Raw genomic sequence first — 20,880 nt, 5'->3', positions numbered from 1 at the left:
GGCTCCTCAGTGATCTGGCACTGATAGCACAGGGATGATGAGATGTTTCTTGTGCTCCCAGACTATGCACAGAGCCAGTTCCTTAATGTGTTCCCTGATGGATCTCTTAAGGTTATTTGCATTCCCTTCCTGCTCCCATAAAGGACCCACCACAAGCCATTTCTATCCTTCTTGCGGGAATGTTTTAATTCTGGGAGCTCATAAATTTCCTGTGCCCTCCGCAGCTCAGGCTTACTGCATTTTTTGCTTAGTTGTGCATGGAAAAGATGAAGGTTCAGCACTGACAGTGTTTCTGTGTTTTAAAGTCTTCTGTGAAAAGCTACTTTTTTGGGGTTTGGACTGACTGTTTATAACAGGAAGTCTGAGAAGTCCTTTAAGGTCTGCCTTCACTGTTTTCCCTTCAAAGCAACCCTAGGCTTTGTCCTTTGAGGAATACATGATGAAGGTTGCAGAGAAGAATGTGATGTAAAGGAGAAATGATGGCCCGCAAAAGGGAAGGAGATCGTATGTATTGCTAAGCTGAGGGAGGGCAAGCAAGAAAAGGTGCAAGGTGGGAATGTGTACCCTAAAGTCAGTAAGAGTATGTTGGGAAGTGATGGAGGAGATGATCCAGGGGGTCACTTAGGTGGTGTATAAGCTTGGAATTTGATGGTACATTGAGTGAGTCTAGAGTGTGGACTGGGCACCAGAAACACAAACATGACCATAACATAGCTGTTAGGTTAACCACAGGTTGCTACAGCACAGATCGTGAGCTGGGGGGAAATTCCAGGAATTGTGTTCCAGAGATGGCTAAGAAGCAGAAAATTTTTGTTCTTAGTTACAAGCTAAACGTGTGTCTCATTTCATGATTTCCTTCGAAAGAAGCTCTGTTGGGAAGGGGTGCATGCCTCGGCTGTGAAGGTGCCCCCTGCTCCAGCTGGAGGAGAGGTTCCTGTGGAATGGTAGCTGCTGGCAGGCCAGGGCTGGTGCTGGCAGCTTTGTGCACTGCAGGCTCCTGCTCAATGCTCTGGCCCAGGTCAAGGAGTCTCAAGGAGGGCAGAGTGGGGAGGGGCTTGATCGAGTCCTCTTTAAAGCCCTTTTATAGGGCTTGACCCTATCTTCCTGACCCATAAAGCATGGCTGACTTTCACAGAAGCGCAGGGAAGTCCAGAAGGCCCGCTAGGGAAAGAAGTTGGCAGTTACTAACCTCTTTGGCCATTTCTCTGCCATAAGTCCTGAAGCAGGTTGAGAGGGGAGGGGGGCTACAGTGTATTCCATGGTGGCCACGGCTGGAGCACAGCATGTTCCAGCTGTTCCTGTCCTCATGCTGGGTATGCCCCTCAGTGCTTGGAGATGTGGGATGAAAGGCCACGGAGCAGTCTGTGCCTGCTTGTGTCTTTGCTAAAAGGGTTCCTGAGCAGCTGGAGACAGACCAAGTTTTGCAGGGGGCCAGATCGGGGCTGTTGTGGGGAACTGGAGAAGAAAGACCTCCTCCCACCCTGCTCCTTTCCTCTACCCCCATCCTAAGTATAGATTGCGGCACCTTGATTCTTGAAACGCAGTGCTCATTTCGCAGGCCACACATCACTGTTGTGGAGGAAGCAGCAGGAGGATTTAGCAACAGCCTGAATGCCACAGTAGGCTACATACCACTGCGGTAACTGCTGGCAAATACTGACTTTTTAATTGTTTCTGCTGCAGGGTTAAATCTTTATTAAAGCAGTGTGAATAAACTTATTTTGACGGCTTACTGAAGTATTTAAAATGCAAAAGGTAGCATAAAGCACTCATTAAATTCAGCTTAATTCTGCTGTTAATAAAATGCCTTTCCGTATGTTGTGCACTCTTTTATTGATTCTGACAGAAATCTACTGACCAGATACAGAGTGCTCAGTGTCTCTGCCTTTCTTGTTTTTAATTTATACAAATGTAGTGCCTGTGAAAGGTGCTAGGATCATATAAGCAAAACAAAAGTCCCTGTATCAGTTAGGGGAGAGAGGAAGAGAAATCCATCATCATAAATGTTCCCCCCTCCACCGCTGTACCAATAGATCTTGATCTTGTCTTGCCTGGTTTGCATCTGAGAGTAAGGCAAATAGGTCAGCTGCCCCGTGCACTCTGTCTTTGGCCATCTCAGCAGAAAGGGTAATAAAAGTGGCAGTTTATAACATAATGAGCTTTTGCTCCACTTAATTAAAGGTGCTTCTATTCACCAACCTCTGCTGAGCAGCCACATGCTGCCATCGCTGTAGTACTGGTGAAGATGATAGCTCAAAGCCCCAGGGGAAGCTGTCTGCACCTCCACCAGCCAGCACAGGGTCATGGTGGAGTGCTCAGTGGTTATAATTTGGAAAGGCTGTGAGACCGAGATTGTGGTTGGTAGTGACATTTATTTATTAACATGAGATAAGGAAGTAAAGTAGACATCCCTGGAGAGGACAAACGGAGCTGCTTTTCTTTCCCCCTTCCCCACTATGCAAAACACTTCAGTCTTTTGTTAAGTGTTTTTTACATTCACGAGGAGGGGAGGCAGGTTCAGATTTCTTTTCCAGGGAATGTCTCTTTGGCTTGTGTGGCTACCTTGGCCATGTAACCTGCTGCAAAGACGCTTGCAGACCTGCAGAAGCAACAAGGCAGCTTCTGTTCCCGTAGATGCTCCCTGTCCCAGGACCACTGGGGTTCCAGTACTACTTTCTTTGAAAAGAAAATGAGTGCATAGAGGAGATGCGTTAGTTGGGAGTTCGGGGGATATTTTTTTAACGCTTGAGAAATTTGCTGTCTTACACGGGAGATCTCTGACAGTGACTTAGAATACATACATTTATATAAAACATGAGCCATGCTAATGACCAGATGGAAAAAATAAACCTGACGGCTCTGTTCCTTGATTGCATGGGAAACTTACAAATTTGCGAAGGGGCTTGCCCTTTGCTTGTGGCCATGTGACACTCCTGAGTGTTAAGTAAATATTTTTTTTTAAACTCAGTTTATTTTGAGGCATTGTTCTTTTAAGACAGTATTTGGCCCAAAATTCTAACTGTTGTCCTCATACCTGACTTTTGGATTTTTAATGCAAAATATAGTGGAAATGGTCTTCACTCCATTACTCCCAAGGCTTGCATGAAACTGCGAATGGTATTTCAACAGTGGGTGGGAGTTAGCTACCTACAGCAAGAAAGCAAAGGAGACATCCCTCAGAGAAGAAACACAGATCTGTTTTTGAATGTGTAAAATATTTACAGTGTTTTTTTAGTGATGAAGTTTGGATTTTATTTAAACTTGACCCCCCAACATTTCAGAGTTCTTTTCACCATCTATCCTAGTCAGCAGCATGCTTAGGTAATTTAAAATGGCTTGTGATGGGATTGAAAAAAAATCTATCACGTCAAATACAGGTTTTGTAAAACAGTCTTTTTCAAGTTACGAGCTAATAGAACTGTTTGCATCAATTTGAATTTTTGAGAGTTGTTCTTTTTTAGACTAGATGGACAGTTCCTGGCTTGTTTGCAGTGAGAGGACACTGTGGCGTTCTCCCAGGGTTGCGGACTAAGGGCTGCAGAGACCAGACTAAACAGAAGTGAAAGAGAGAGTTGTGTGCTTGCCTTTTCCTAAGCAGAGGGAGAGGCAAAACTGTAAACAAGATGCATAAACTGTGTAAATTAAATTTGAAATAATAAAAATGAGAGATTTTGCTTTTAATAATGCTGTCAGCAATAGCATACAAAAGGATATTTATTTAAAGAAATGTATGCAAATATTTTTTAACCTTGCAGGATTCCTCTTAATGTCAGTTTGAGACAAGTTACCATTGATGACTAAGGTATGACCCATTTCTGAGGGGACAGGTTTTGGGAAGCAGAGAGACATATACTTAGAGCTAGATCCTGTAATCTGATGTACATTCGTAGACCCTTATGTAGTTGTTGGAGCTCCACGTATTCCCAAGGGTCTGCCCACACAGGTCACAGGATTGCAGGATTGGGGCTGGGGTGGAATACAAATAGTAAAATGTGCTGGAAGGCCCCTAAAAAACTGCTTGGGTATATTAAAGAAGTGGTACTGAGAACTAGAAGCCCAATGTATAATATGGCTGTGCTCTGCTGGAACATTTGATCTTGCTGTATTTAATTCAGGAAGTCTTAATGGTGTGTGCTCAATGCGTGACTGTAATGTCCATTAATGCTAGTGGAACATAAGCATACATAGAAGGGGGAAAATGTATGCTTTGTCTTCCACACAGTTGAAATGTTGAGTTAATTTCAGTGATGGGAAGCAAAAAACCGTAAGAGAAAATCATTAGAATGGTTCAAAAGACTATCTGAAGAAGGAAAAGCGTCAGGCAAAATGCCACCGTATTTTGGGGCATGTCAGACACTAATTGCCACCCTCCAGCGTGCTGGAGCAGGGGAAGGACCCAGGGGTGAGGAGTAATGGTCTGCTAACTTGTGTCGATCTGTAGGGAGGTAACTTGTTGCTAGTTTTCTTGTGATTACTCATATGGAAGGAAATGGCACGCGCCTCTGTTAGGAATCACAGATTTGAAAAGGTCAGTTTGAAACTGGAATTTTTATGTGAGGTGAGATGCTTAATGTCTTCATTATCAGGTCAACACCCAGAAAATACTTTCTGTTCACTTCATTCGTACAGAGGAGGACTCCAGAGCTGAACAGCCTGTAGTCTGCAGGTGAACAGTAAATGTCAGTGTGCATTGCGTTGCTTTTCAGAAAAGCCATTCCTAAGCACAGGAATGCTGTGAAGGCTCCAAAAGAGTTTCAGCTGGTGTTTGTTTCACCCTCCTCAGCTTTTATTTTATGTTTATGCATTAAGATTTGTGAGCCTGGCCTTTTCTTCGCAAAGCCTTCCATCCTGCTCCAGCTTTTAGCACTGCTGTAACTGTTGGCAAAAGGCTGAAGACAGGTGGCCTCAAGTGGAAACGCGGATGCCTATTTGTGGAACAGTTGCCTGTGCACCGCTCTTCTAATGAGCACCGACCCAAACGAAGGCACTGAAGTGTGCTGATTAGAGAGATTTAATCTGGCCTCCAATCCTGCAGTGGAATGTAAAGGGAATTTTGCCTGCCCTTGTAGGCTGGCATTCACCTCTCTGAACAGTGGGATCTAACTGGAGTTAGGAACATAGCTGTCCTGGACTCTTCTAAATGCCATTGCTGAGAGCATCACCTCCACAGCACAAGTAAGATCCAATCCAGAGTCCTAATGTAGATCCAATGAGTCCAGACTCTGTTATTCTCACCGTGTATTTAATTTAGTCTCACCTTTAATGCAATCACACTGATGTCATCCTATTTGTAAAACTGATGACCTTTTTTCCCATCTGCCTTGAACTGTATGATTTGCAAATGAACTGTGAGCCTGCCTTTATGCCTGAGTTGCTGAAGTTTGTTGCCTCTCTGGGAACCCTTTCCACAGCCCATACCTCGTTCCTTCTTTGGGGAACCAGACCAAGGAAGGTGGTCAGCCTGCACCTTTATTCTCCGCTTGAATAATGAGTATAGTAACAGCTGCATTACTCATGGCAGTTTCTGTCATATTTGGCATAAATTTGTGTAGCTTTATATTGTCCCCCCTCAAGATACAGATGGTTGGCTTGAATGTAGCAGACATATATGCCATAAAGGAACAGTTGAAAAAATGGAAGCAGACAGTCTTCTACTCCCAAGTTGAGCACTTTTGTCCCTCTTGCATGTAATTTTTTTCCTAACCAAAGGACAGTATTCCTAGAATCTCATCCAGTAATTTTTAGGATTCATTGCATTTTATTGAGGCTTGTAGGCCAGTGCTATTTCAAAAAATGTATCCTTACATCCTCTGCATTCAAGGGTGAGTCTTGCTTTACCTCCTTCGCTCTTTGGCAATAAAGAAATAGTGCAATCAATTTACTGAGCTGCCTTTTTCTTTTTTTCTTTTCTTTTTTTCTTTTTTATTTTTTTTGCTAGCAGTTAAATAATGACTGCAATTATTTGAATAGGGCTGTTCTTGAATTGTGAGGGTGGACCAACATATTTCCTTCATGATTTGTAGCGCAACTATAGCTTTTTGCTGATGTACACCCCATTAAATTACAAACCCGGAGAGACCTTTGTTGGGGTAGGTTGCAGTTTACCCCAGTGGAGTTTGGCACGATTCCCCTGTAGACATAAATACTTGTCTGTATTGTAGAACATGCAGTTAATTATTAAAAACAATGGAGAAAAAATCTTTTATAACACACTTCTTACTTCTGATCTGTGTCATGGATCAAGTGGAATATAGAAATTTTCTTGTGCATATTTTGAGCCCATTGATTGAAGAACACTAGATTTCTAAAATAGATGAAAAATTATTCAAGAAGATTAAAGAGGGAATATACTGACCATTCTTTAAAACATTTGGTATCTTCTTTGACTTTTTGCAAAGTGAAGTTACGTTTAATGTGCTTTTTTGCAACATCTAAAGAGTGAATAGAATTTTTAAAAAAACAGATGGATATTTTTAAAAGTGAAGATGTGTTGGTTTGTAAGATTATTTGCTTCTCTCTAGACTACTTCTTAGCCTTGAAATTATAGATCAAAGGCTGTCTCTCAGTTTCTTTTTGAGCTGCATAACATAACGTAAGACTAGCTACTTATATAATGCATATTCTTCCTTTCCCTGTTAGCTGTACTTTGAAAGACTTATTAATTCTAGAGCACTGCACATTTGGAGAATAAAACCCTCCATAGTTTGACATCTTTAAATAAGCAACCAAATGTTATAAAGAACAAACCTCACTTACAGTTAGGAAACAATATTTACATTTAAGGTTGAAAAGCCAGGATGTAGGAAAATTTTGCTAATTTGGAAGGTGACCTTTGAGTGCACCAAAACCAAATAATTTGTAAGCTATGGCACAGGGCACATTCCTGCAAAATTTGTGTGAATACTGCTTTAGTGGTTCTTGAAAGACAAACAAAGAGACCTGGAATGAAATCTTTATCCTTCTCCGAAATAAGATTGAAGCTAACAAAGGCATACAGCAGTGCTCTTTCAAAGCCTGCCATTAAAACAAAGGCTCTGCAGCACAGCTAATGAGATGGCTCGGAGTGGAAAACAATCTGTTTTTAAGAATGTTTAGATCAAAAGTAATTTCTAATCTATGAAATAAAGTCGCTTTTCAATACCTTTCTTTCACTAGTAAAGCTTTTTATGTTTGCACTATTTACTTCAATCAGATGTTTTCAATTTTACTTTTTTCTTCCTGAAAATAATTCCTAGGGTTAGTAGGTAGTGACCAACAGCATTGTGCTTTTTCTCTCTCCCCTATTCACCCACCCCCACACATTAAAAGAGAAAAGAAGAGGGGGAGGAAGAAAGAAACATCTTTTCTTAAATGATTTGCAAGCATCTGTGCTTTAAACTACTTTTTATGAACACTCCTTAGTAATGACTCAAGGTAAAAAAGCAGAAAAGCATCCAATGTTAGGAAATTGCAATCCAATACCATGTAATTTAAACCTGCCATTGCCTCTCCTGTACTAAATGACATGCAGATGGGTAGTTCTGTTCCCTCTACTTTGGGAACACAATTGGTCTTTTTATGAGTGTATATACATTACTAGCAAAAAATATTTTTGTTGGGACTGTTTATTTCTAATTGTACCATATTTGAATTACTGTCATAATTAGAGTGTTTTTCCCTGCCATATTTTGTCAGCTAAGTTTTGCAAGTGATTATCAAAGTTATTTGAGTATTTGGCAATTTCTGTTACTACTTTGGGAGTTTTTGTTCTCAAAAGCAACCTTATTGTTATTTTTTCTTTCCTGATGTGAATTTTTGCACTGTACACATGTTTTTTTACAGTAATCCTTATGTAGCTCCTTGGATTTTCTGTGTGAACTAAACAAAGCATAGGACGAGATTTTAAAAGGAGGGTAATTTCAACAGCAACCCTAATTTTTATGACAAGTTTATTGCTGAACCTTGTACAGCTTTGTGCATAAAGAAGTTACTTGTTCCTCAGGGCTCCTATTCTAGTGATTCAGCAGTTAAAAAATACAATGGTTAATGTTAGAAAGTAGAAGGACAAGGATGCAACTAGAAGTTGTATCAGAATGCTAAAGATACAGAATTGCTTTTCAGCTACTTTAAAGGGTAATGAAATTGTTGGATGTTGTGGCTGAACATCATATGCCCATTACCGTAAGTCTCCAATATAGATGTCCTGTAAAGAACATTTCAGCTGTAGTTGGTTTTTTTGCAGGTTTTATTGGGTTTTTTTGCAACAGTTGGAAAAATGTTAGTTTCTTGTGAATGATTGTGTGTGCAACAGTTTAGTGTATAACACACGGAAGGGCTTTGGCTGTAGCACATTGTCACTGCTCCAATGGAATCACCTGGCTCTCAAGCAAAACTCTTTTTTAAACTTGGATTTGAAGAAATAATCAGCTGCAGTTCAGCTGAGCCATTCTTCGTGCATTAGGGACCAGTCTGGTCATTGACAAGTGAATGCAGAAGCTATGCTGTGGCTGTCTGCCAAAGCAATTATTCAGGATTTAAGCTAAAAAGGCTCCTTCTCCCATATCCTCTCCCTTTGCAGGGTCATGTAGGGATAAAAAGGACTGTAAGGTGGTCTTTTCCCAGGAGGAGCTGAGGAAGCGGCTGACACCCTTGCAGTACCATGTCACTCAGGAGAAGGGGACCGAAAGGTAAGGCAGGATGAAGGAAACACGATCCTCCAAACACAGGCATCTTTCTTTTCTCCCCCTACTCTTGCTGGGACTTCCTCACCTTTCCCACCAGATTGTTTTGGGTTTGTTTTTTTTTTTCCCCAGGATTTCTGCACTTGTTTACTAACCCCTACAAATTAACACCACTGCAAAGACAAGCATCTGCAGCACCGGGGCCAAGGCCAGGGGTCTTGTGTGACTTTTTCTTTTAATGACCACTGCATGTCTTATAAAGTCACTAGGCTCATGTTTAGAGTCTGCTTTTAGTTTACTACAAAATGTGTGGAAGTAATAGCGGTTTAGGTACACTTTTTTTGGAAGACATCGCAGTAAGCAGAACCACAAGGGAAATGGCCCTATGCCAGGAGGCTGGAGGTTTGAAGGTGGCCATTGTAAGTATAGACGTTTTGGCTGCAGAAAGAAGGTAGCATAATTTAGTTCTTTTCCACCCCTCTCCAATTTCTTTTTGAAGCACATGTGGAGAAGGTATTTATTGGCTCATTTGTGGTTGGAATGTCAAAAATTTTCAATAACTGCCCTCACATGGCTTTAGTCGCTGGAAGCCAGCCCCGAGTCCTGGAGGAAAAAAAAAAAAAAAAAAAAAAAAAGGACTCGCTTCCAAGGCTGTTTTTAGTGAATAAAGTCTCTCTCTCAGCTGATTCCAGTGTGAAGGTAACTTGCCAAGGCCCAGCCATTTTTTGTTGTCTAATTTATACCATTGAGCTTGGCATGAGGCCCTGGCTTTACCTCTGTTCCAAATGTACTAATGATGTAACTGCTTGTTTTCATTCATGACCTGAAAGGGCTCTCCGCCGCACGTGGGGTCCTGGTTAATCGGCAGCACTCCTGACGGCGCGTACCGGTGGCTGGATCTGCAGGGGGAGAGGGGGCGGTGGGGACGGCCCCCCTCTCCCCCCCAGCCCCCCTCGTCCTCCCGCAGCCCCCGCGGGCAGGGGGACATCGGCCTCCGCCGGGAGGCCTGCCTCCCCCCCGGCCCTCCTCGCTCTTGTGTACGGGACCAACAACGTGATTTAGTGCACACAAACAATCGGAGATTATGTCATTCTTAAAAATCCTGTTTATAAAAAAAAATTGGACCTCATAAAAAGGGTGAAAGGATAATAAAAACAAGCTGCTGAGCACATAGGCTTTTTGTTGGGCTAGCGCAGCTGATTCGTATTAGATGAATGACCTCCTAGCCTTTTAGATTGTTAACTTAGAAAAATATTCCCTTAAAGCTGTAATATTGCTTTTCAACTAAAAATATAAGGCGCACACAGCTTGAAATCGTGGACCAATTATTTCATTTTCAGCTACAATGCCTCTGCTGCCCCGGCAGCCCGCCGCAGCTCAGTGGCTGCCCGGCTCCCCATCGGCCGGCACCCGCGGGCTTCGCACCTCTGCCCCAGCAGCGGTGGCACCGCGGGCACTGCTTCCGCAGACAGACCTCGAGAAGCACGTCAGGCTGAGCCACATGTCACACAGTCCGTGTTTACAAACACGCAATGTTTCGCTTGCCGAACAGGGGAAGATCCCATTTTTTCCCTTTCTGTTGTTGCTCTGTCCTTTGAACCGTGGGACAATTGGCTTCCTCCTGCATGATACGTAACACCTGAGGCACGCTAATGAGGACATTCCCTTTTTCCTGTGCCTGCTTTATTTGCTGCCTTTAATAAAAAACAACTGCCAACTTTTAAAATCGTGGGGGTTTTCTGTAACATTTTTTCTAAAGTCTTAACTAATTTAGTAATTAAAAAACCCCAACGTTCCTTTATTTATTTTTAAAATGTAGTGTTGTTGTTTTCCCAGTGCCTTTGAGGGGGAGTACACACATCATAAAGCACAAGGAATATACAAATGTGTTGTTTGTGGGACTCCTTTATTCAAGTGAGTATGCTAAATATAGTTTTGAGATTTCTGTCTCTTTCTTAGTTTATGTGCTGTGTTCCTGTGTAATCTTGCATTTATTCCAGTACTTAAGTAATTGTATAAGATCAATTAAATCAATCAAATTGATAAGGGATACAAAAGAAGCAATGTAAATAATGCTACAGTAAAACTGGTCTTACAGTAAAGCCAAAAAACGTTAGTAAATAAGATAATAAGGTAACACTCTAGTAAAATAGTTAATTTGACAGAAAAGAAAATAGTGATTTCTTTTCCTTTTTTTTTCATACACACCATGCCAAGTTATTGTAACACAGCCTTTCACTGAGCTGATAGATACTGAGTTTTGGCTGTTAGCCCTGCTCACAGGTAGCTTTAAGATCTGGATCCCAGGCAGTGATGCTATATCCATGCTACAGCATTGTATCTGATAACGGAGAAAAAAGTAGAAGATTTTTTAGAATTCAAGCAGTTAGGAAAACAAAACCCAGGAAAATTGCATTACTTACTGAATTTTCATGCATCCATGCCAATTAGCACACATGGAGAGCTGGTTTAGGAACTCAAGCAAGGATTAGGAAAGAATAATTTTTCTGTCTTGCATGAAAATACACTTCAGAAGTACTGTGGGAATGATGGCCCTAAATTTGGTGGTAGAAGCGGTGCTGATTGAATTCTCTCAATCACTGCATTGTTCTGCACGGATTCACTTGTTGTTTACGTGAGTTTTCTTATTTCTAGCTGCTTGTGTTCATTCTGATGAAGAATTTTGGGGTTTTGCTTTTTTTTTCCCCCTCTCAGTTCACACTGACTCAGTCCCTCTCACTTGAAGAGGTATCTTTAGAGCAGCATGAAGCAGAATGGTCAGGATAGCGCTAATAATAGAGAAAATTGGGTTTATAATAGGTTACAAAGGAAAATAAAATTGATGTAGCTCCAGAATTGCCAGATGTGGCAGTGACAGTTGTTCTCAAGAGACTGTCTGTAAAGATGAAAGAAGCACTTCATTTCTGTTATGCTTGTTTCCTCTGTTAAGAGGATTACCTGCAGAAACTTCAGTAATAACGTGAATCTTTTGAGTTGGAAAACTGATCGTTACGAACTCAGCCAAGGCAATATTCTCATGTCATCGGTTACTGTGGTGCTTGGCTTGGGCGCACAAAGTCTCCATAACCTGGTTTTCTACTCTGCCATTTAGACGTTCCCCAGCTTACTGTAGCTAAATGTTAATGGGGAAATCCTGACTCTGTTGAAGTCAGTTCAGATTTGGCAAGTGAATACAATGGAGCCAGGATTTCACCTTCTACCTTCAAGACTGGCTTCCTTTCTGTCGTCTGCTGGAGAAGGCGTAGGGGGTTTTTGTGGGGTGAGATTTGGACAGCAGTAGTTCACATAAATGTATGTGAACTAGTTTCCAGTTGCTTTCACAATCTATTTAATATGGGAAAAAATGGCAATATGAGACTTACCTGTGATTATCTCGAGTGCGCAGTACGCTTTGGCATAGTCTTGACTTTTTTGAGCTAATGAGTTGGATTTCTCTACGTGAAACGAGCTATATGGAAATGTCCCTGCTTTCACATTCTCTTTGAGACTCCCCATGGATTTTATGGGAGGGGAGAGAGGGAAGGAGGGGAGTTGGGTTTTATTTTTAATAAAACCCAGGCCAGGGTGCACCTGAAAAAACACCTTGATGATTGTGTCCCAAGGCTGGACTGGCCTTAGCCCAGTCTCCCCAAAGTCTTTGTGTTGCTTTGTGAGCTTTGGCCACCTCTGGTCTATATCAAATTTAGCCAGTTGTTCTGAAGTGGCTGGCAAGGGTGGCAACAAATGGAGAGACTGATAGGGGTCTGTCTTCTTTTGTTTATTGACCCCAAAATACCAGTATATAATGTCTTCCTCAACTAGGGAAGATACATTCCTGTATCTTGGTGACTGCTTCAGCCCAGACAGCTGAAAAAGTGAGAAGGAAACGGATCAGAGAATGCAAAATGTATGCTATTAACTAAATTTTCCCCACAGAGTGTAAATCACTGAAGTATTTTCTTAGGAGTAAGGTGGTAGTACAATACAGAGAAAGTCCATTGCCCCATCAAAAATGCATGTTGTTTTTGTGGTGGCATTTTGCTGTTTGGTTGTGGGTTTTTTTTTTAATTTCCAGGTAGTCATTTGAAACTTGTGTTCCCATTTGTTTCTCATTGGGTGCCCATTATATTTTTTTCTTTGTGTCACTGTAATCTGAAAATACATATATTTGGACTATGGACCTGTCAGTTTAACCAGGAAGGAGACTGGAGCTTCAGCAGTAATATTAACAAACTTCAACTTTTAACATTTTTGATTTACGTTGTTTCATTACCATGTGACACACGAGGTCAGGGAACACATGAATTTTACAGTCCAGATGAAAGACCTGGGTTTTGGTACGTCTTTAAAACAGAAGTCTGTCTCTATCACAGGAAAGATAAAAGAAACAATTAGGAATTTAACATCTCTTCATCTACCTACTTGTTCTAGTGTTATGAGAAACCTCCCAAGCTTTATGGAGAACATGCTTTAACTTTTTCCACAATCAAAGGTGCCTCACACATAAAATCCATAATCATGCTGTTGAATCTAATTATTCCATCTCTGAACTTTCACGCCAGACAGTCTCCAACATCCCAGAGCAGCTGCCTAAAGAAAGCAATAAATGAGAGACAATAAACTAATCTCAAGGACCTCCTTTTCTGCAAGACAGCCATTACGTGGTTTTGTGTTACACTTACTCCAGCCTACCTGCAGGCTTATGCTAAAAGAAGTAGCCTGCTCCCCCTGTCTCTAGGCTGTTTTTTCATAGCTTCCCCTTCACTGGACCTCACCTGGTGTGGCTGGGACATATCTTGATGCAACATGTTGATCTGATAGAAAACTAATCAGCCAAATTAGAAAACAAATCAACCAGGCTTATCAACTATCAACTATACTTGGTCATGTTAATTTTTTGTGAGCCACATTTATCATGGCTGTACAACCTCTGTGGCAAGGTTGTGTGTTTCTGTACCAATTCACAGAGAGCCACCTACACCACTTGAAGCCTCAGCATCTTCTAAGGGTCAAGTGTATTTGCAGGATTGCACCTACTTTAACTTTTCAAGATATTTTCTTGTACGCTATGCAAAAATACCATTCTGTCCACAGCCATTGCAAGAGGATGTTAGAATGGATTTGAGTGAAATCCACTATTTGTGCTATTTCTATAGGACAGGAGCTATTCCATATTTAATAAACCACAGTCATGTCCTTATACCATGTGCAGGACTGTATGAGAAAGATGTGGTGTATATATATGGGAACTGGGAAGCCTGGGAGAATGATTTCTTTTAAAAAAAATGTTATTGTTGTCTCAGTTTCTAGTTCTTAGGGCCAAAGAATGAATTGCCAAGTCTTTGTAAATCACCCACTGTTGCCTTTATTGCTTCCTGGAAGAAATTCTTGGTAATGGTGTTGGTTCTTCTGAACATGCGCTAGGAGAAATAGCAACACTCCTATTCATTTGATTTTTGTTGAGCTGTGTCAGGTCTTCTCAGCATCTCCAAAAGCAAACCATGGGAAAAGCAAAGCATGGCTGGCCAATATAGCAGTGCCCACCACCACTCTTGTCTTCACAGCACAAGGGAGGATTTCAGTCACCAGGCTAGATCTATACAAGGAATTTCCTTGCCCGAGTTCTGAGTCCTTAATTAATGGTATTTAAGCTTTCCTAATAACCTTTATATCCTTTGAGCAGGCCAAATGACAAATCAGCACTGGCTACTTGGCTAGGAGAGCCCGTATGAAGTAACGACTGTAGTGTCTCTAGTAAGATCTAATAGAAGTATTTGACCAACTTCATCTGCCCTGACTGACTCTTAGTTTCCTCACAAACTTTGTCAAAACCAGCAGCTTCTGTTCAATAATATTTATTTGGAGTAAGTTGGCTCTTGCCAGTGTAGGAATCATAGAATCATTTAGGTTGGAAAAGATCTTTAAGATCATTGAGTCCAATGATTAACTTCGAACTGCCAAGTCCCCCAATAAACCATGTCCCCAAGTGCCACATCTACACATTTTTAGATACCTCCAGGGATGGTGACTCCACCATCTCCCTGGGCAGCCTGTTCTGATGCCTGACAGCCCTTTTGGTGAAGAAATTTTCCTTAATATCCAATCTAAACTTCCCCTGGTGCATCTTGAGGCCATTTCGTCTTGTCCTGTCGCTTGTTACTTGGGAGAAGGGACCGACCCCCACGTGCCTACAGCCTCCTGTCAGGCAGCTGTAGAGAGCGATAAGGTCTCCCCTGAGCCTCCTTTTGTCCAGACTAAACAACCCCCGTTCCCTCAGCCGCCCCTCATGAGACTTGTGCTCCAGACCCCTCACCAGCCCCGTTGCCCGTCTCTGGACACGCTCCAGCACCTCAACGTCCCTCTTGGAGTGAGAGGCCCAAAACTGAGCACAGGATTCGAGTTGTGGCCTCACCAGTGCTGAGTACAGGGGGACAGTCACTGCCCAGTCCTGCTGGCCACACTGCTTCTGACACAAGCCAGGATGCTGTTGGCCTTCTTGGCCCCCTGGGCACACTGCTGGCTCACTTGGTCAGCAGACAGTATTACCAAACGTTTCTCATCCAAACCCAGGTTTTTACTACGTACTGTGTAGCTCCAAGAAGCTTGACAATCTTAAAACTTGCAAGACTTTCTGCAATTTTTTGTGACTGTCCCCTAGAAAAGGCTGATGGAGTTAAAATCGTTAGTAAAGTTGTTCTCATTGAGCATTGGTTTGTTCTTGCTTCATGTTTTGGTTGTAACCAGCCATTGTTTTGAGTCTGCAGTGTCACTGCTGGGTGACAAATTGTTACTCACTCCTTATCATCTCACCAAAACCCAAGACAGCAGAGCACTTGTCTTCCTCACAGCCACCTAGAATCTGGAGGTTTAATCCACCTCTGAGGATGACCATCAAGAAGAATGCTGTATTTGCTGTAGTCCCTGCAGTAAGGTTGCCCTGCAAATACAGCCGATGGCATCTTCCACATCTGAACGTACCTGAGTGCTGAATCCACATCTAATCCTACCTGAATGCTGAAAATGTGCTAAGCTTTATACAGCTTATCACAGCTGTAGCATGTGGCTGTTGTTGGAGCTTGACCTGGCAATTACGTATTTCTGTGGTGTTTTGGAACAGGACTTGGTCCTCCTGGTCCTCAAGAGCCCCTCAGAACAAGAATGGTACAATGCTGCACTTGGGTGGAGCTGCTGGGTGGCTCTTGTTGAAAGCGCTTTTCACTGCATGCTTGGCCAGTGTGGCATAGATGAGCTGCAGTGATTCTAGCAGAATCATAGCAAATAACTCTGCATTCCTAATTGACTCATGGGTAGTCTTTAATATTCTCTAACCAATAGCGTCATGGTTGGTGCTGAATATTCATTTCCTACCCTCATATAAGCAATGAAGTTTGGAAAGATTTTTATGTTAAGAATTAGGAGAGGAAGAGCAAGTTTGGAAAACAAAAACCACTTTATGTCTTTTTTTTCCCCCCTTGATCCAGAAGCCACCTGGTCTTGTTTTTTCAGTGTATCAGCTCTATTGTACTGAGCCGGTTGCTGCCCACAAACATCGTAAAGGCGCTGTCTAAATTACTGCAGGCCAAGGTCACTGGCTGTGCAAGTTGGATGAGACTGCCAGCTACAAGCCAACAGAACAGCACACTTGAGTTTTCCTTTTGCTTGTGTTCTCCAGACCGTATCCATCTCCAGCAGTGAAAAAAAGTACAGGAATATGAGGGATCTCACAGTTTGCTAGGCAGAGGATATTTCAACAAGTGTCCTTTCCAAAAGGCAAGTGTTGATGTAGATTTCCTAAGAGAAACACATTAGGATTCAAAAAAAGAGGGAAAAGGGGGACTTGAAATGTAACATTATAAGGTCTCATTGAGACAAGCCTGTGAAAATGTTTTGATTTACTTCTTGCTAAGTGTGGCTGAATTGCAAATCCTTGTTGAAGGTACTTAGAAATAAGAGGAAATAAATGCAAAGATTTCCATAGTCCTAGAGATATCTATAGATAACTTACACTGATTTTACTAAGGATTTCATTGATATTTCCACTGAAAATTTTCGATGGATTCCTTGTAAACTTTTGAGTCTGATATGTAATTCAGACTGTTTTGTATTGACTGTTCCTCAGCCACCCTGCTTGGAAGAACTAATTTTCAGCTCGTTTTAACCTCCTTTACGCTTTATTACGTGTATGTATGTACCTGAAGTAAAAATCAGGTAGGATGGATTGTTATTTATTATGTCTGCAGAAGCTGTGTATTTCTATATTTATCTGTTTATAACTCTCACATTAAAATAAACTCTGGGAAGAATTCACCCAGAGACTACTCATTGACTAACATGATGTTAAAATGTTCTTTTTTAATTTGGCTTTTCATGAGTATGCAGAACAGAAATTGTCATAGCATCCATCAACAGTGAATCAATCTTTTTTCTGTAGTCTTGGAAACTGAGATCAAAAGTATATCTTTAACCAGGCTTCCTAAAGAAGTAGGGCTTTACAGCATCGTGCTGTCTGTGTGTCAGTGTCTGATGTTAAAGAGGAAGGATTAGAACTGCAGAGGTTTCATCAGGTGCTTTCTGAGAAAGCTGTGGAGCTTTCAAAGCTGTTCCCAACGTTGGGCTTCAACAAAACCTGAATAAATCTGTTAAAGACTTCATCAAGAAGTGTGAAAGAAAAAGGCAGTTTGAACACAACAGTAGGGGTTCTGCAGTAAGTCCTCTTTCCCCTCTCCTTGCCAAAAGCCCACTTCACTGGCAAATAGCAGACCTGTGTTAGCCTCAGCTGTAGTGTGTCTGGTCACTATCCGTTTCTCAGTACTTGGCAGTTTGAGCACCTGGTTTACAGTGCCTTTTAAAAAGAACAGGTCAAAATCCTGCGCCTCTTTGCAGTACAGATAAAGTAACAATCATATATTTTGTTTGTGTTTGATTGAATTATTTCAGAGATCTTTAAAAGTATTGCAGCACCTTGTCCTTTGCTGAACCTTTCCAGTAGCTCACTATTTCCTTGTATATTGGGTGTTGGTAGTTGAACTAATTGGTATTTGTATTGCCATCTGTTTTGTGTATTTGAGCCATATCACAGTTGGAAATGGAAAGCGCTTTATAAATACAGTCTTGTTCTCTTTGTGCATGTAAACTCCTTTCCAAAGATATCTATGAATGATTTCCTGACTTTCAGAGTACTTCTATGGGGCAAAAGTAGAGAAAATACACACAAAGCTGTTCTGTTTGTTGCTGTTTCTTTTCCCCTCTGTGTGATAAATGATAAAAGACTATTTGTAAAGTCAGTGCCTGGCTCTGTAAGGTTCATCTTGTCTAGTAGGATGCTTAGGTTAGATACCAGAGTGTGTACAGTGATAACAAACAATCCACAGAGAAGTTTTTTTCTTCTAGTTAATGTAGTTTTAAAAGTATAAAGGAATCAGGGTGAACATTTTTGTGTGCAGCAGAACATCTCTTTGGAATGTACTTTCAGAATTTGATTTTAGCATATTTATTGGCCATTTTTCAGTTGTGTATTTTTAACACCTAGGTGCAACTAGTTTCTGATACTGTTGTCTAGCATGTTTCAAGAAAGGGATGTAAATACTGGAAGATCTAGGGGGAAAAGTGCTGGTTCCATTGAAGATGCTGGAAGTTTTGTCATTCCTTCAAGTAGCCAAGATGACTTTGTTTTCTTGCAGAGTGCTTCTCTCACATCTGCTATTTGTTGCTTATTTACAATGCCAAAGATGTTTCATTATTTTCCTCCCTTTTTTCTGTGCCTTTCTAAGATCTCTAGTAATTTCTGTAGTACTGGGTCCTAAATTTTGCTTTGTTTTCTCAAGGTGACATGTTGGCCATAAATGTAGATGATCTTCCTCCTCTTGATAGCGCCTAGTGCTACCTCCCATGTTGTGTTTTCTTTCACAGCTATTCTGCTGTTGCCAGACAAAGTTCTATTCATTTATTGCCCCATACCAGTTTTGTGATTTGTTGTCCAGTAATTTATGACTGTTTGGAGCTTTGGTACTCAGTACAGTGCCTAGTGATCCTTGTGACCCTCCTCCCCATGTAGTCTCAGCCATCTTGGCCCCTGGACCAGTTGGTTGATGCCGCAAGTTGCAGTGCATATGTCCGTGCCAGGCTGAGCAGGCTGAAAACCAGGGTCTTGGTTTGACCAACTAATACCAAGTATCTGGAATTTAGGCAGCAAGAATTTGACTGTGCAGATAAACAGACACTGAGGGTAAGATTTGTACTTTATCTCTGACAATGTAGGTAGTGGGGTGTTGCTAATACAGTGATGAGCAAGAGAGAACAGTCTAGACAGATATACTGCAACTTGAGGAGAATATTGTAAATAAAATACTGAGTAAATGGCTTTACCTGGAGCTCAGGGGAATTCCTCCCAGTTACCAGCATGTACTTTTCACAAGGTGGGGACTTTATCCTGCTGGCCATAAATAGCAGCTGAAATACACTGCTGAACAGGAGCGTGGGCTGGTGCCCTGGGCAGTTATTGGCGGTGGTATTTGTGAAGGCACGTCAGTAACATACTCTCTTTGTTCAGTGCTTTTGGTGGTGTTTTGTAAGTACCAGTTAGGACAATAAGTTACGATTTTTCCCTTCCATCTTTTAACCACCTGGGAGTTACATTTAAGACATAAAAGATTTTGAGGACTGAGGGAAGAGAGTTGTTTCCTTCCTGATGGCTTTAACTGTAACTAATAGTGTGAACTCATTCATTTTTTAAATAATGATTGATTTGATGTTTGCAGTGGCATAGCTTTTATCTTTGGTACAGGATTACAATGCCAATTATATAAAATACATGCAGAGTACATGTAAAATACATCTATATGTACTTGCATGTACAAGCTTATAAAAGAAGAAAATAAATCTGCAATTAGTTCTCGAGGTTTAGTCATTTACTTTTGAAAAAAGAAGGACTGTAACTTCCCAAAATACATCCCCTCCTTGATGCCATGTAAAAGGATCCAACATTGTACTTCCTCCTTAGAATTTCTGGGGAAATGCATTTTGCTGCCAACGTAACATCCTTTAACAGGTCTCCTGCTGGTCAGACCTCGTGTCCTGCTGTGACAGCTATGACCATGTGTACAACTGATTGTTAGTGGGTGATATAAATCTGATTGGAACATGCCTGTTAATTGGTTTGAGAGCTCAATATAGACAATGCTGTCTTATAGCAGATTGTGTAGATAGGCCTAGTCATAGGGTTAATTCTGCTTGACAGCACATCAGCAGCGTCTTGAGAGTAATTACCCAACTTAAGTTTTCCCACAGTTGAATTGAGATCTTCAAAGGCTTCTACATTTACAAGTATTATTAACCTATATCTGAAACATGATGTTCCCACAAGGGCTAATTTTTTCTTCCTTTTATTAAATATGCAGGTTACAGGGTTCATTTGCTAAGTGCTAAGCCCTTAGAAGAAAACACTACTTGTTAGAGAGAGAAAACTCGGCAGTGCACGGCCAAAGCTAATGGTGCATAATGCACACATGATTGTCTTTTTGCAAAGACTTTAAAACAAGTTAAAATTTAGGTCTGGCTCCCTTCCTCTCTCCCTCTCTCCCACCCCCCGCTTTCCACTTTTAAGAAAATCAAACCACTTATTCCTATGTGCAGAGTGAGTAAATTGAAGACACGCACAAACTAAACCCTCCTAGGATGTTGTACAATTAAGTACAGATCATTGGATACAATACATATGACATTAATGAAATGTATCTGCTTCAAATATAGATTGGAAACATTCATGAATAAATTAAATCTTCTTAATGACTTTTCAAAAATGAAAATGAATGAAAACAATATTTATTTCATAGGAACAACTGTGTGCCATGATTTACATTATATAATTTAATCCTGTTTTAAATTTATATTCTATTTTATGCATTCATTTTGTGATTTGTGTTTTAAAATACCTTCTTTGTAACTCTACATTCTAAAAAACCCCAAAATGTTAAAGATAACAGTTATCGTGTGGGTTCAAATGCCCTTGAACGCTTTAAGTATTAACATACAGAGGTAGACAGTCTTGTTAAAGGTGATATTTGCTGGGAGGGATCTGTCTGACAAATGGCTTTTATAGCATAAGCTGTTCTTGTAACTTAAGAACTTTTTATTTTCTTTTGCAGGTCAGAAACAAAGTTTGACTCCAATTCAGGTATGTTTAGATTTACAGTGTTTTGCTGAACTATTCAGGTTAATCTCA

General features: G+C 41.1%; 1 protein-coding gene across 4 annotated transcripts in view; it reads left to right on the top strand.

Annotated features, from left to right (window-relative positions):
• The window catches only part of MSRB3 (methionine sulfoxide reductase B3), a 108,380-nt gene that overhangs the window by 24,693 nt on the left and 62,807 nt on the right, over positions 1-20,880 (top strand). For all 4 annotated transcript variants that reach the window (XM_055808349.1, XM_055808350.1, XM_055808348.1 and 1 more), the window contains 3 exons: positions 8,558-8,666; positions 10,497-10,574; positions 20,804-20,832. In XM_055808349.1, the coding sequence (XP_055664324.1) occupies positions 8,558-8,666; positions 10,497-10,574; positions 20,804-20,832 (216 nt within the window). The remainder of the gene's footprint in view (positions 1-8,557; positions 8,667-10,496; positions 10,575-20,803; positions 20,833-20,880) is intronic.

Source organism: Falco peregrinus, chromosome 6 (genome assembly GCF_023634155.1).
Source record: "Falco peregrinus isolate bFalPer1 chromosome 6, bFalPer1.pri, whole genome shotgun sequence".
Taxonomy (NCBI): domain Eukaryota; kingdom Metazoa; phylum Chordata; class Aves; order Falconiformes; family Falconidae; genus Falco; species Falco peregrinus.
This window is presented reverse-complemented; position numbering and strand designations above follow the sequence as displayed.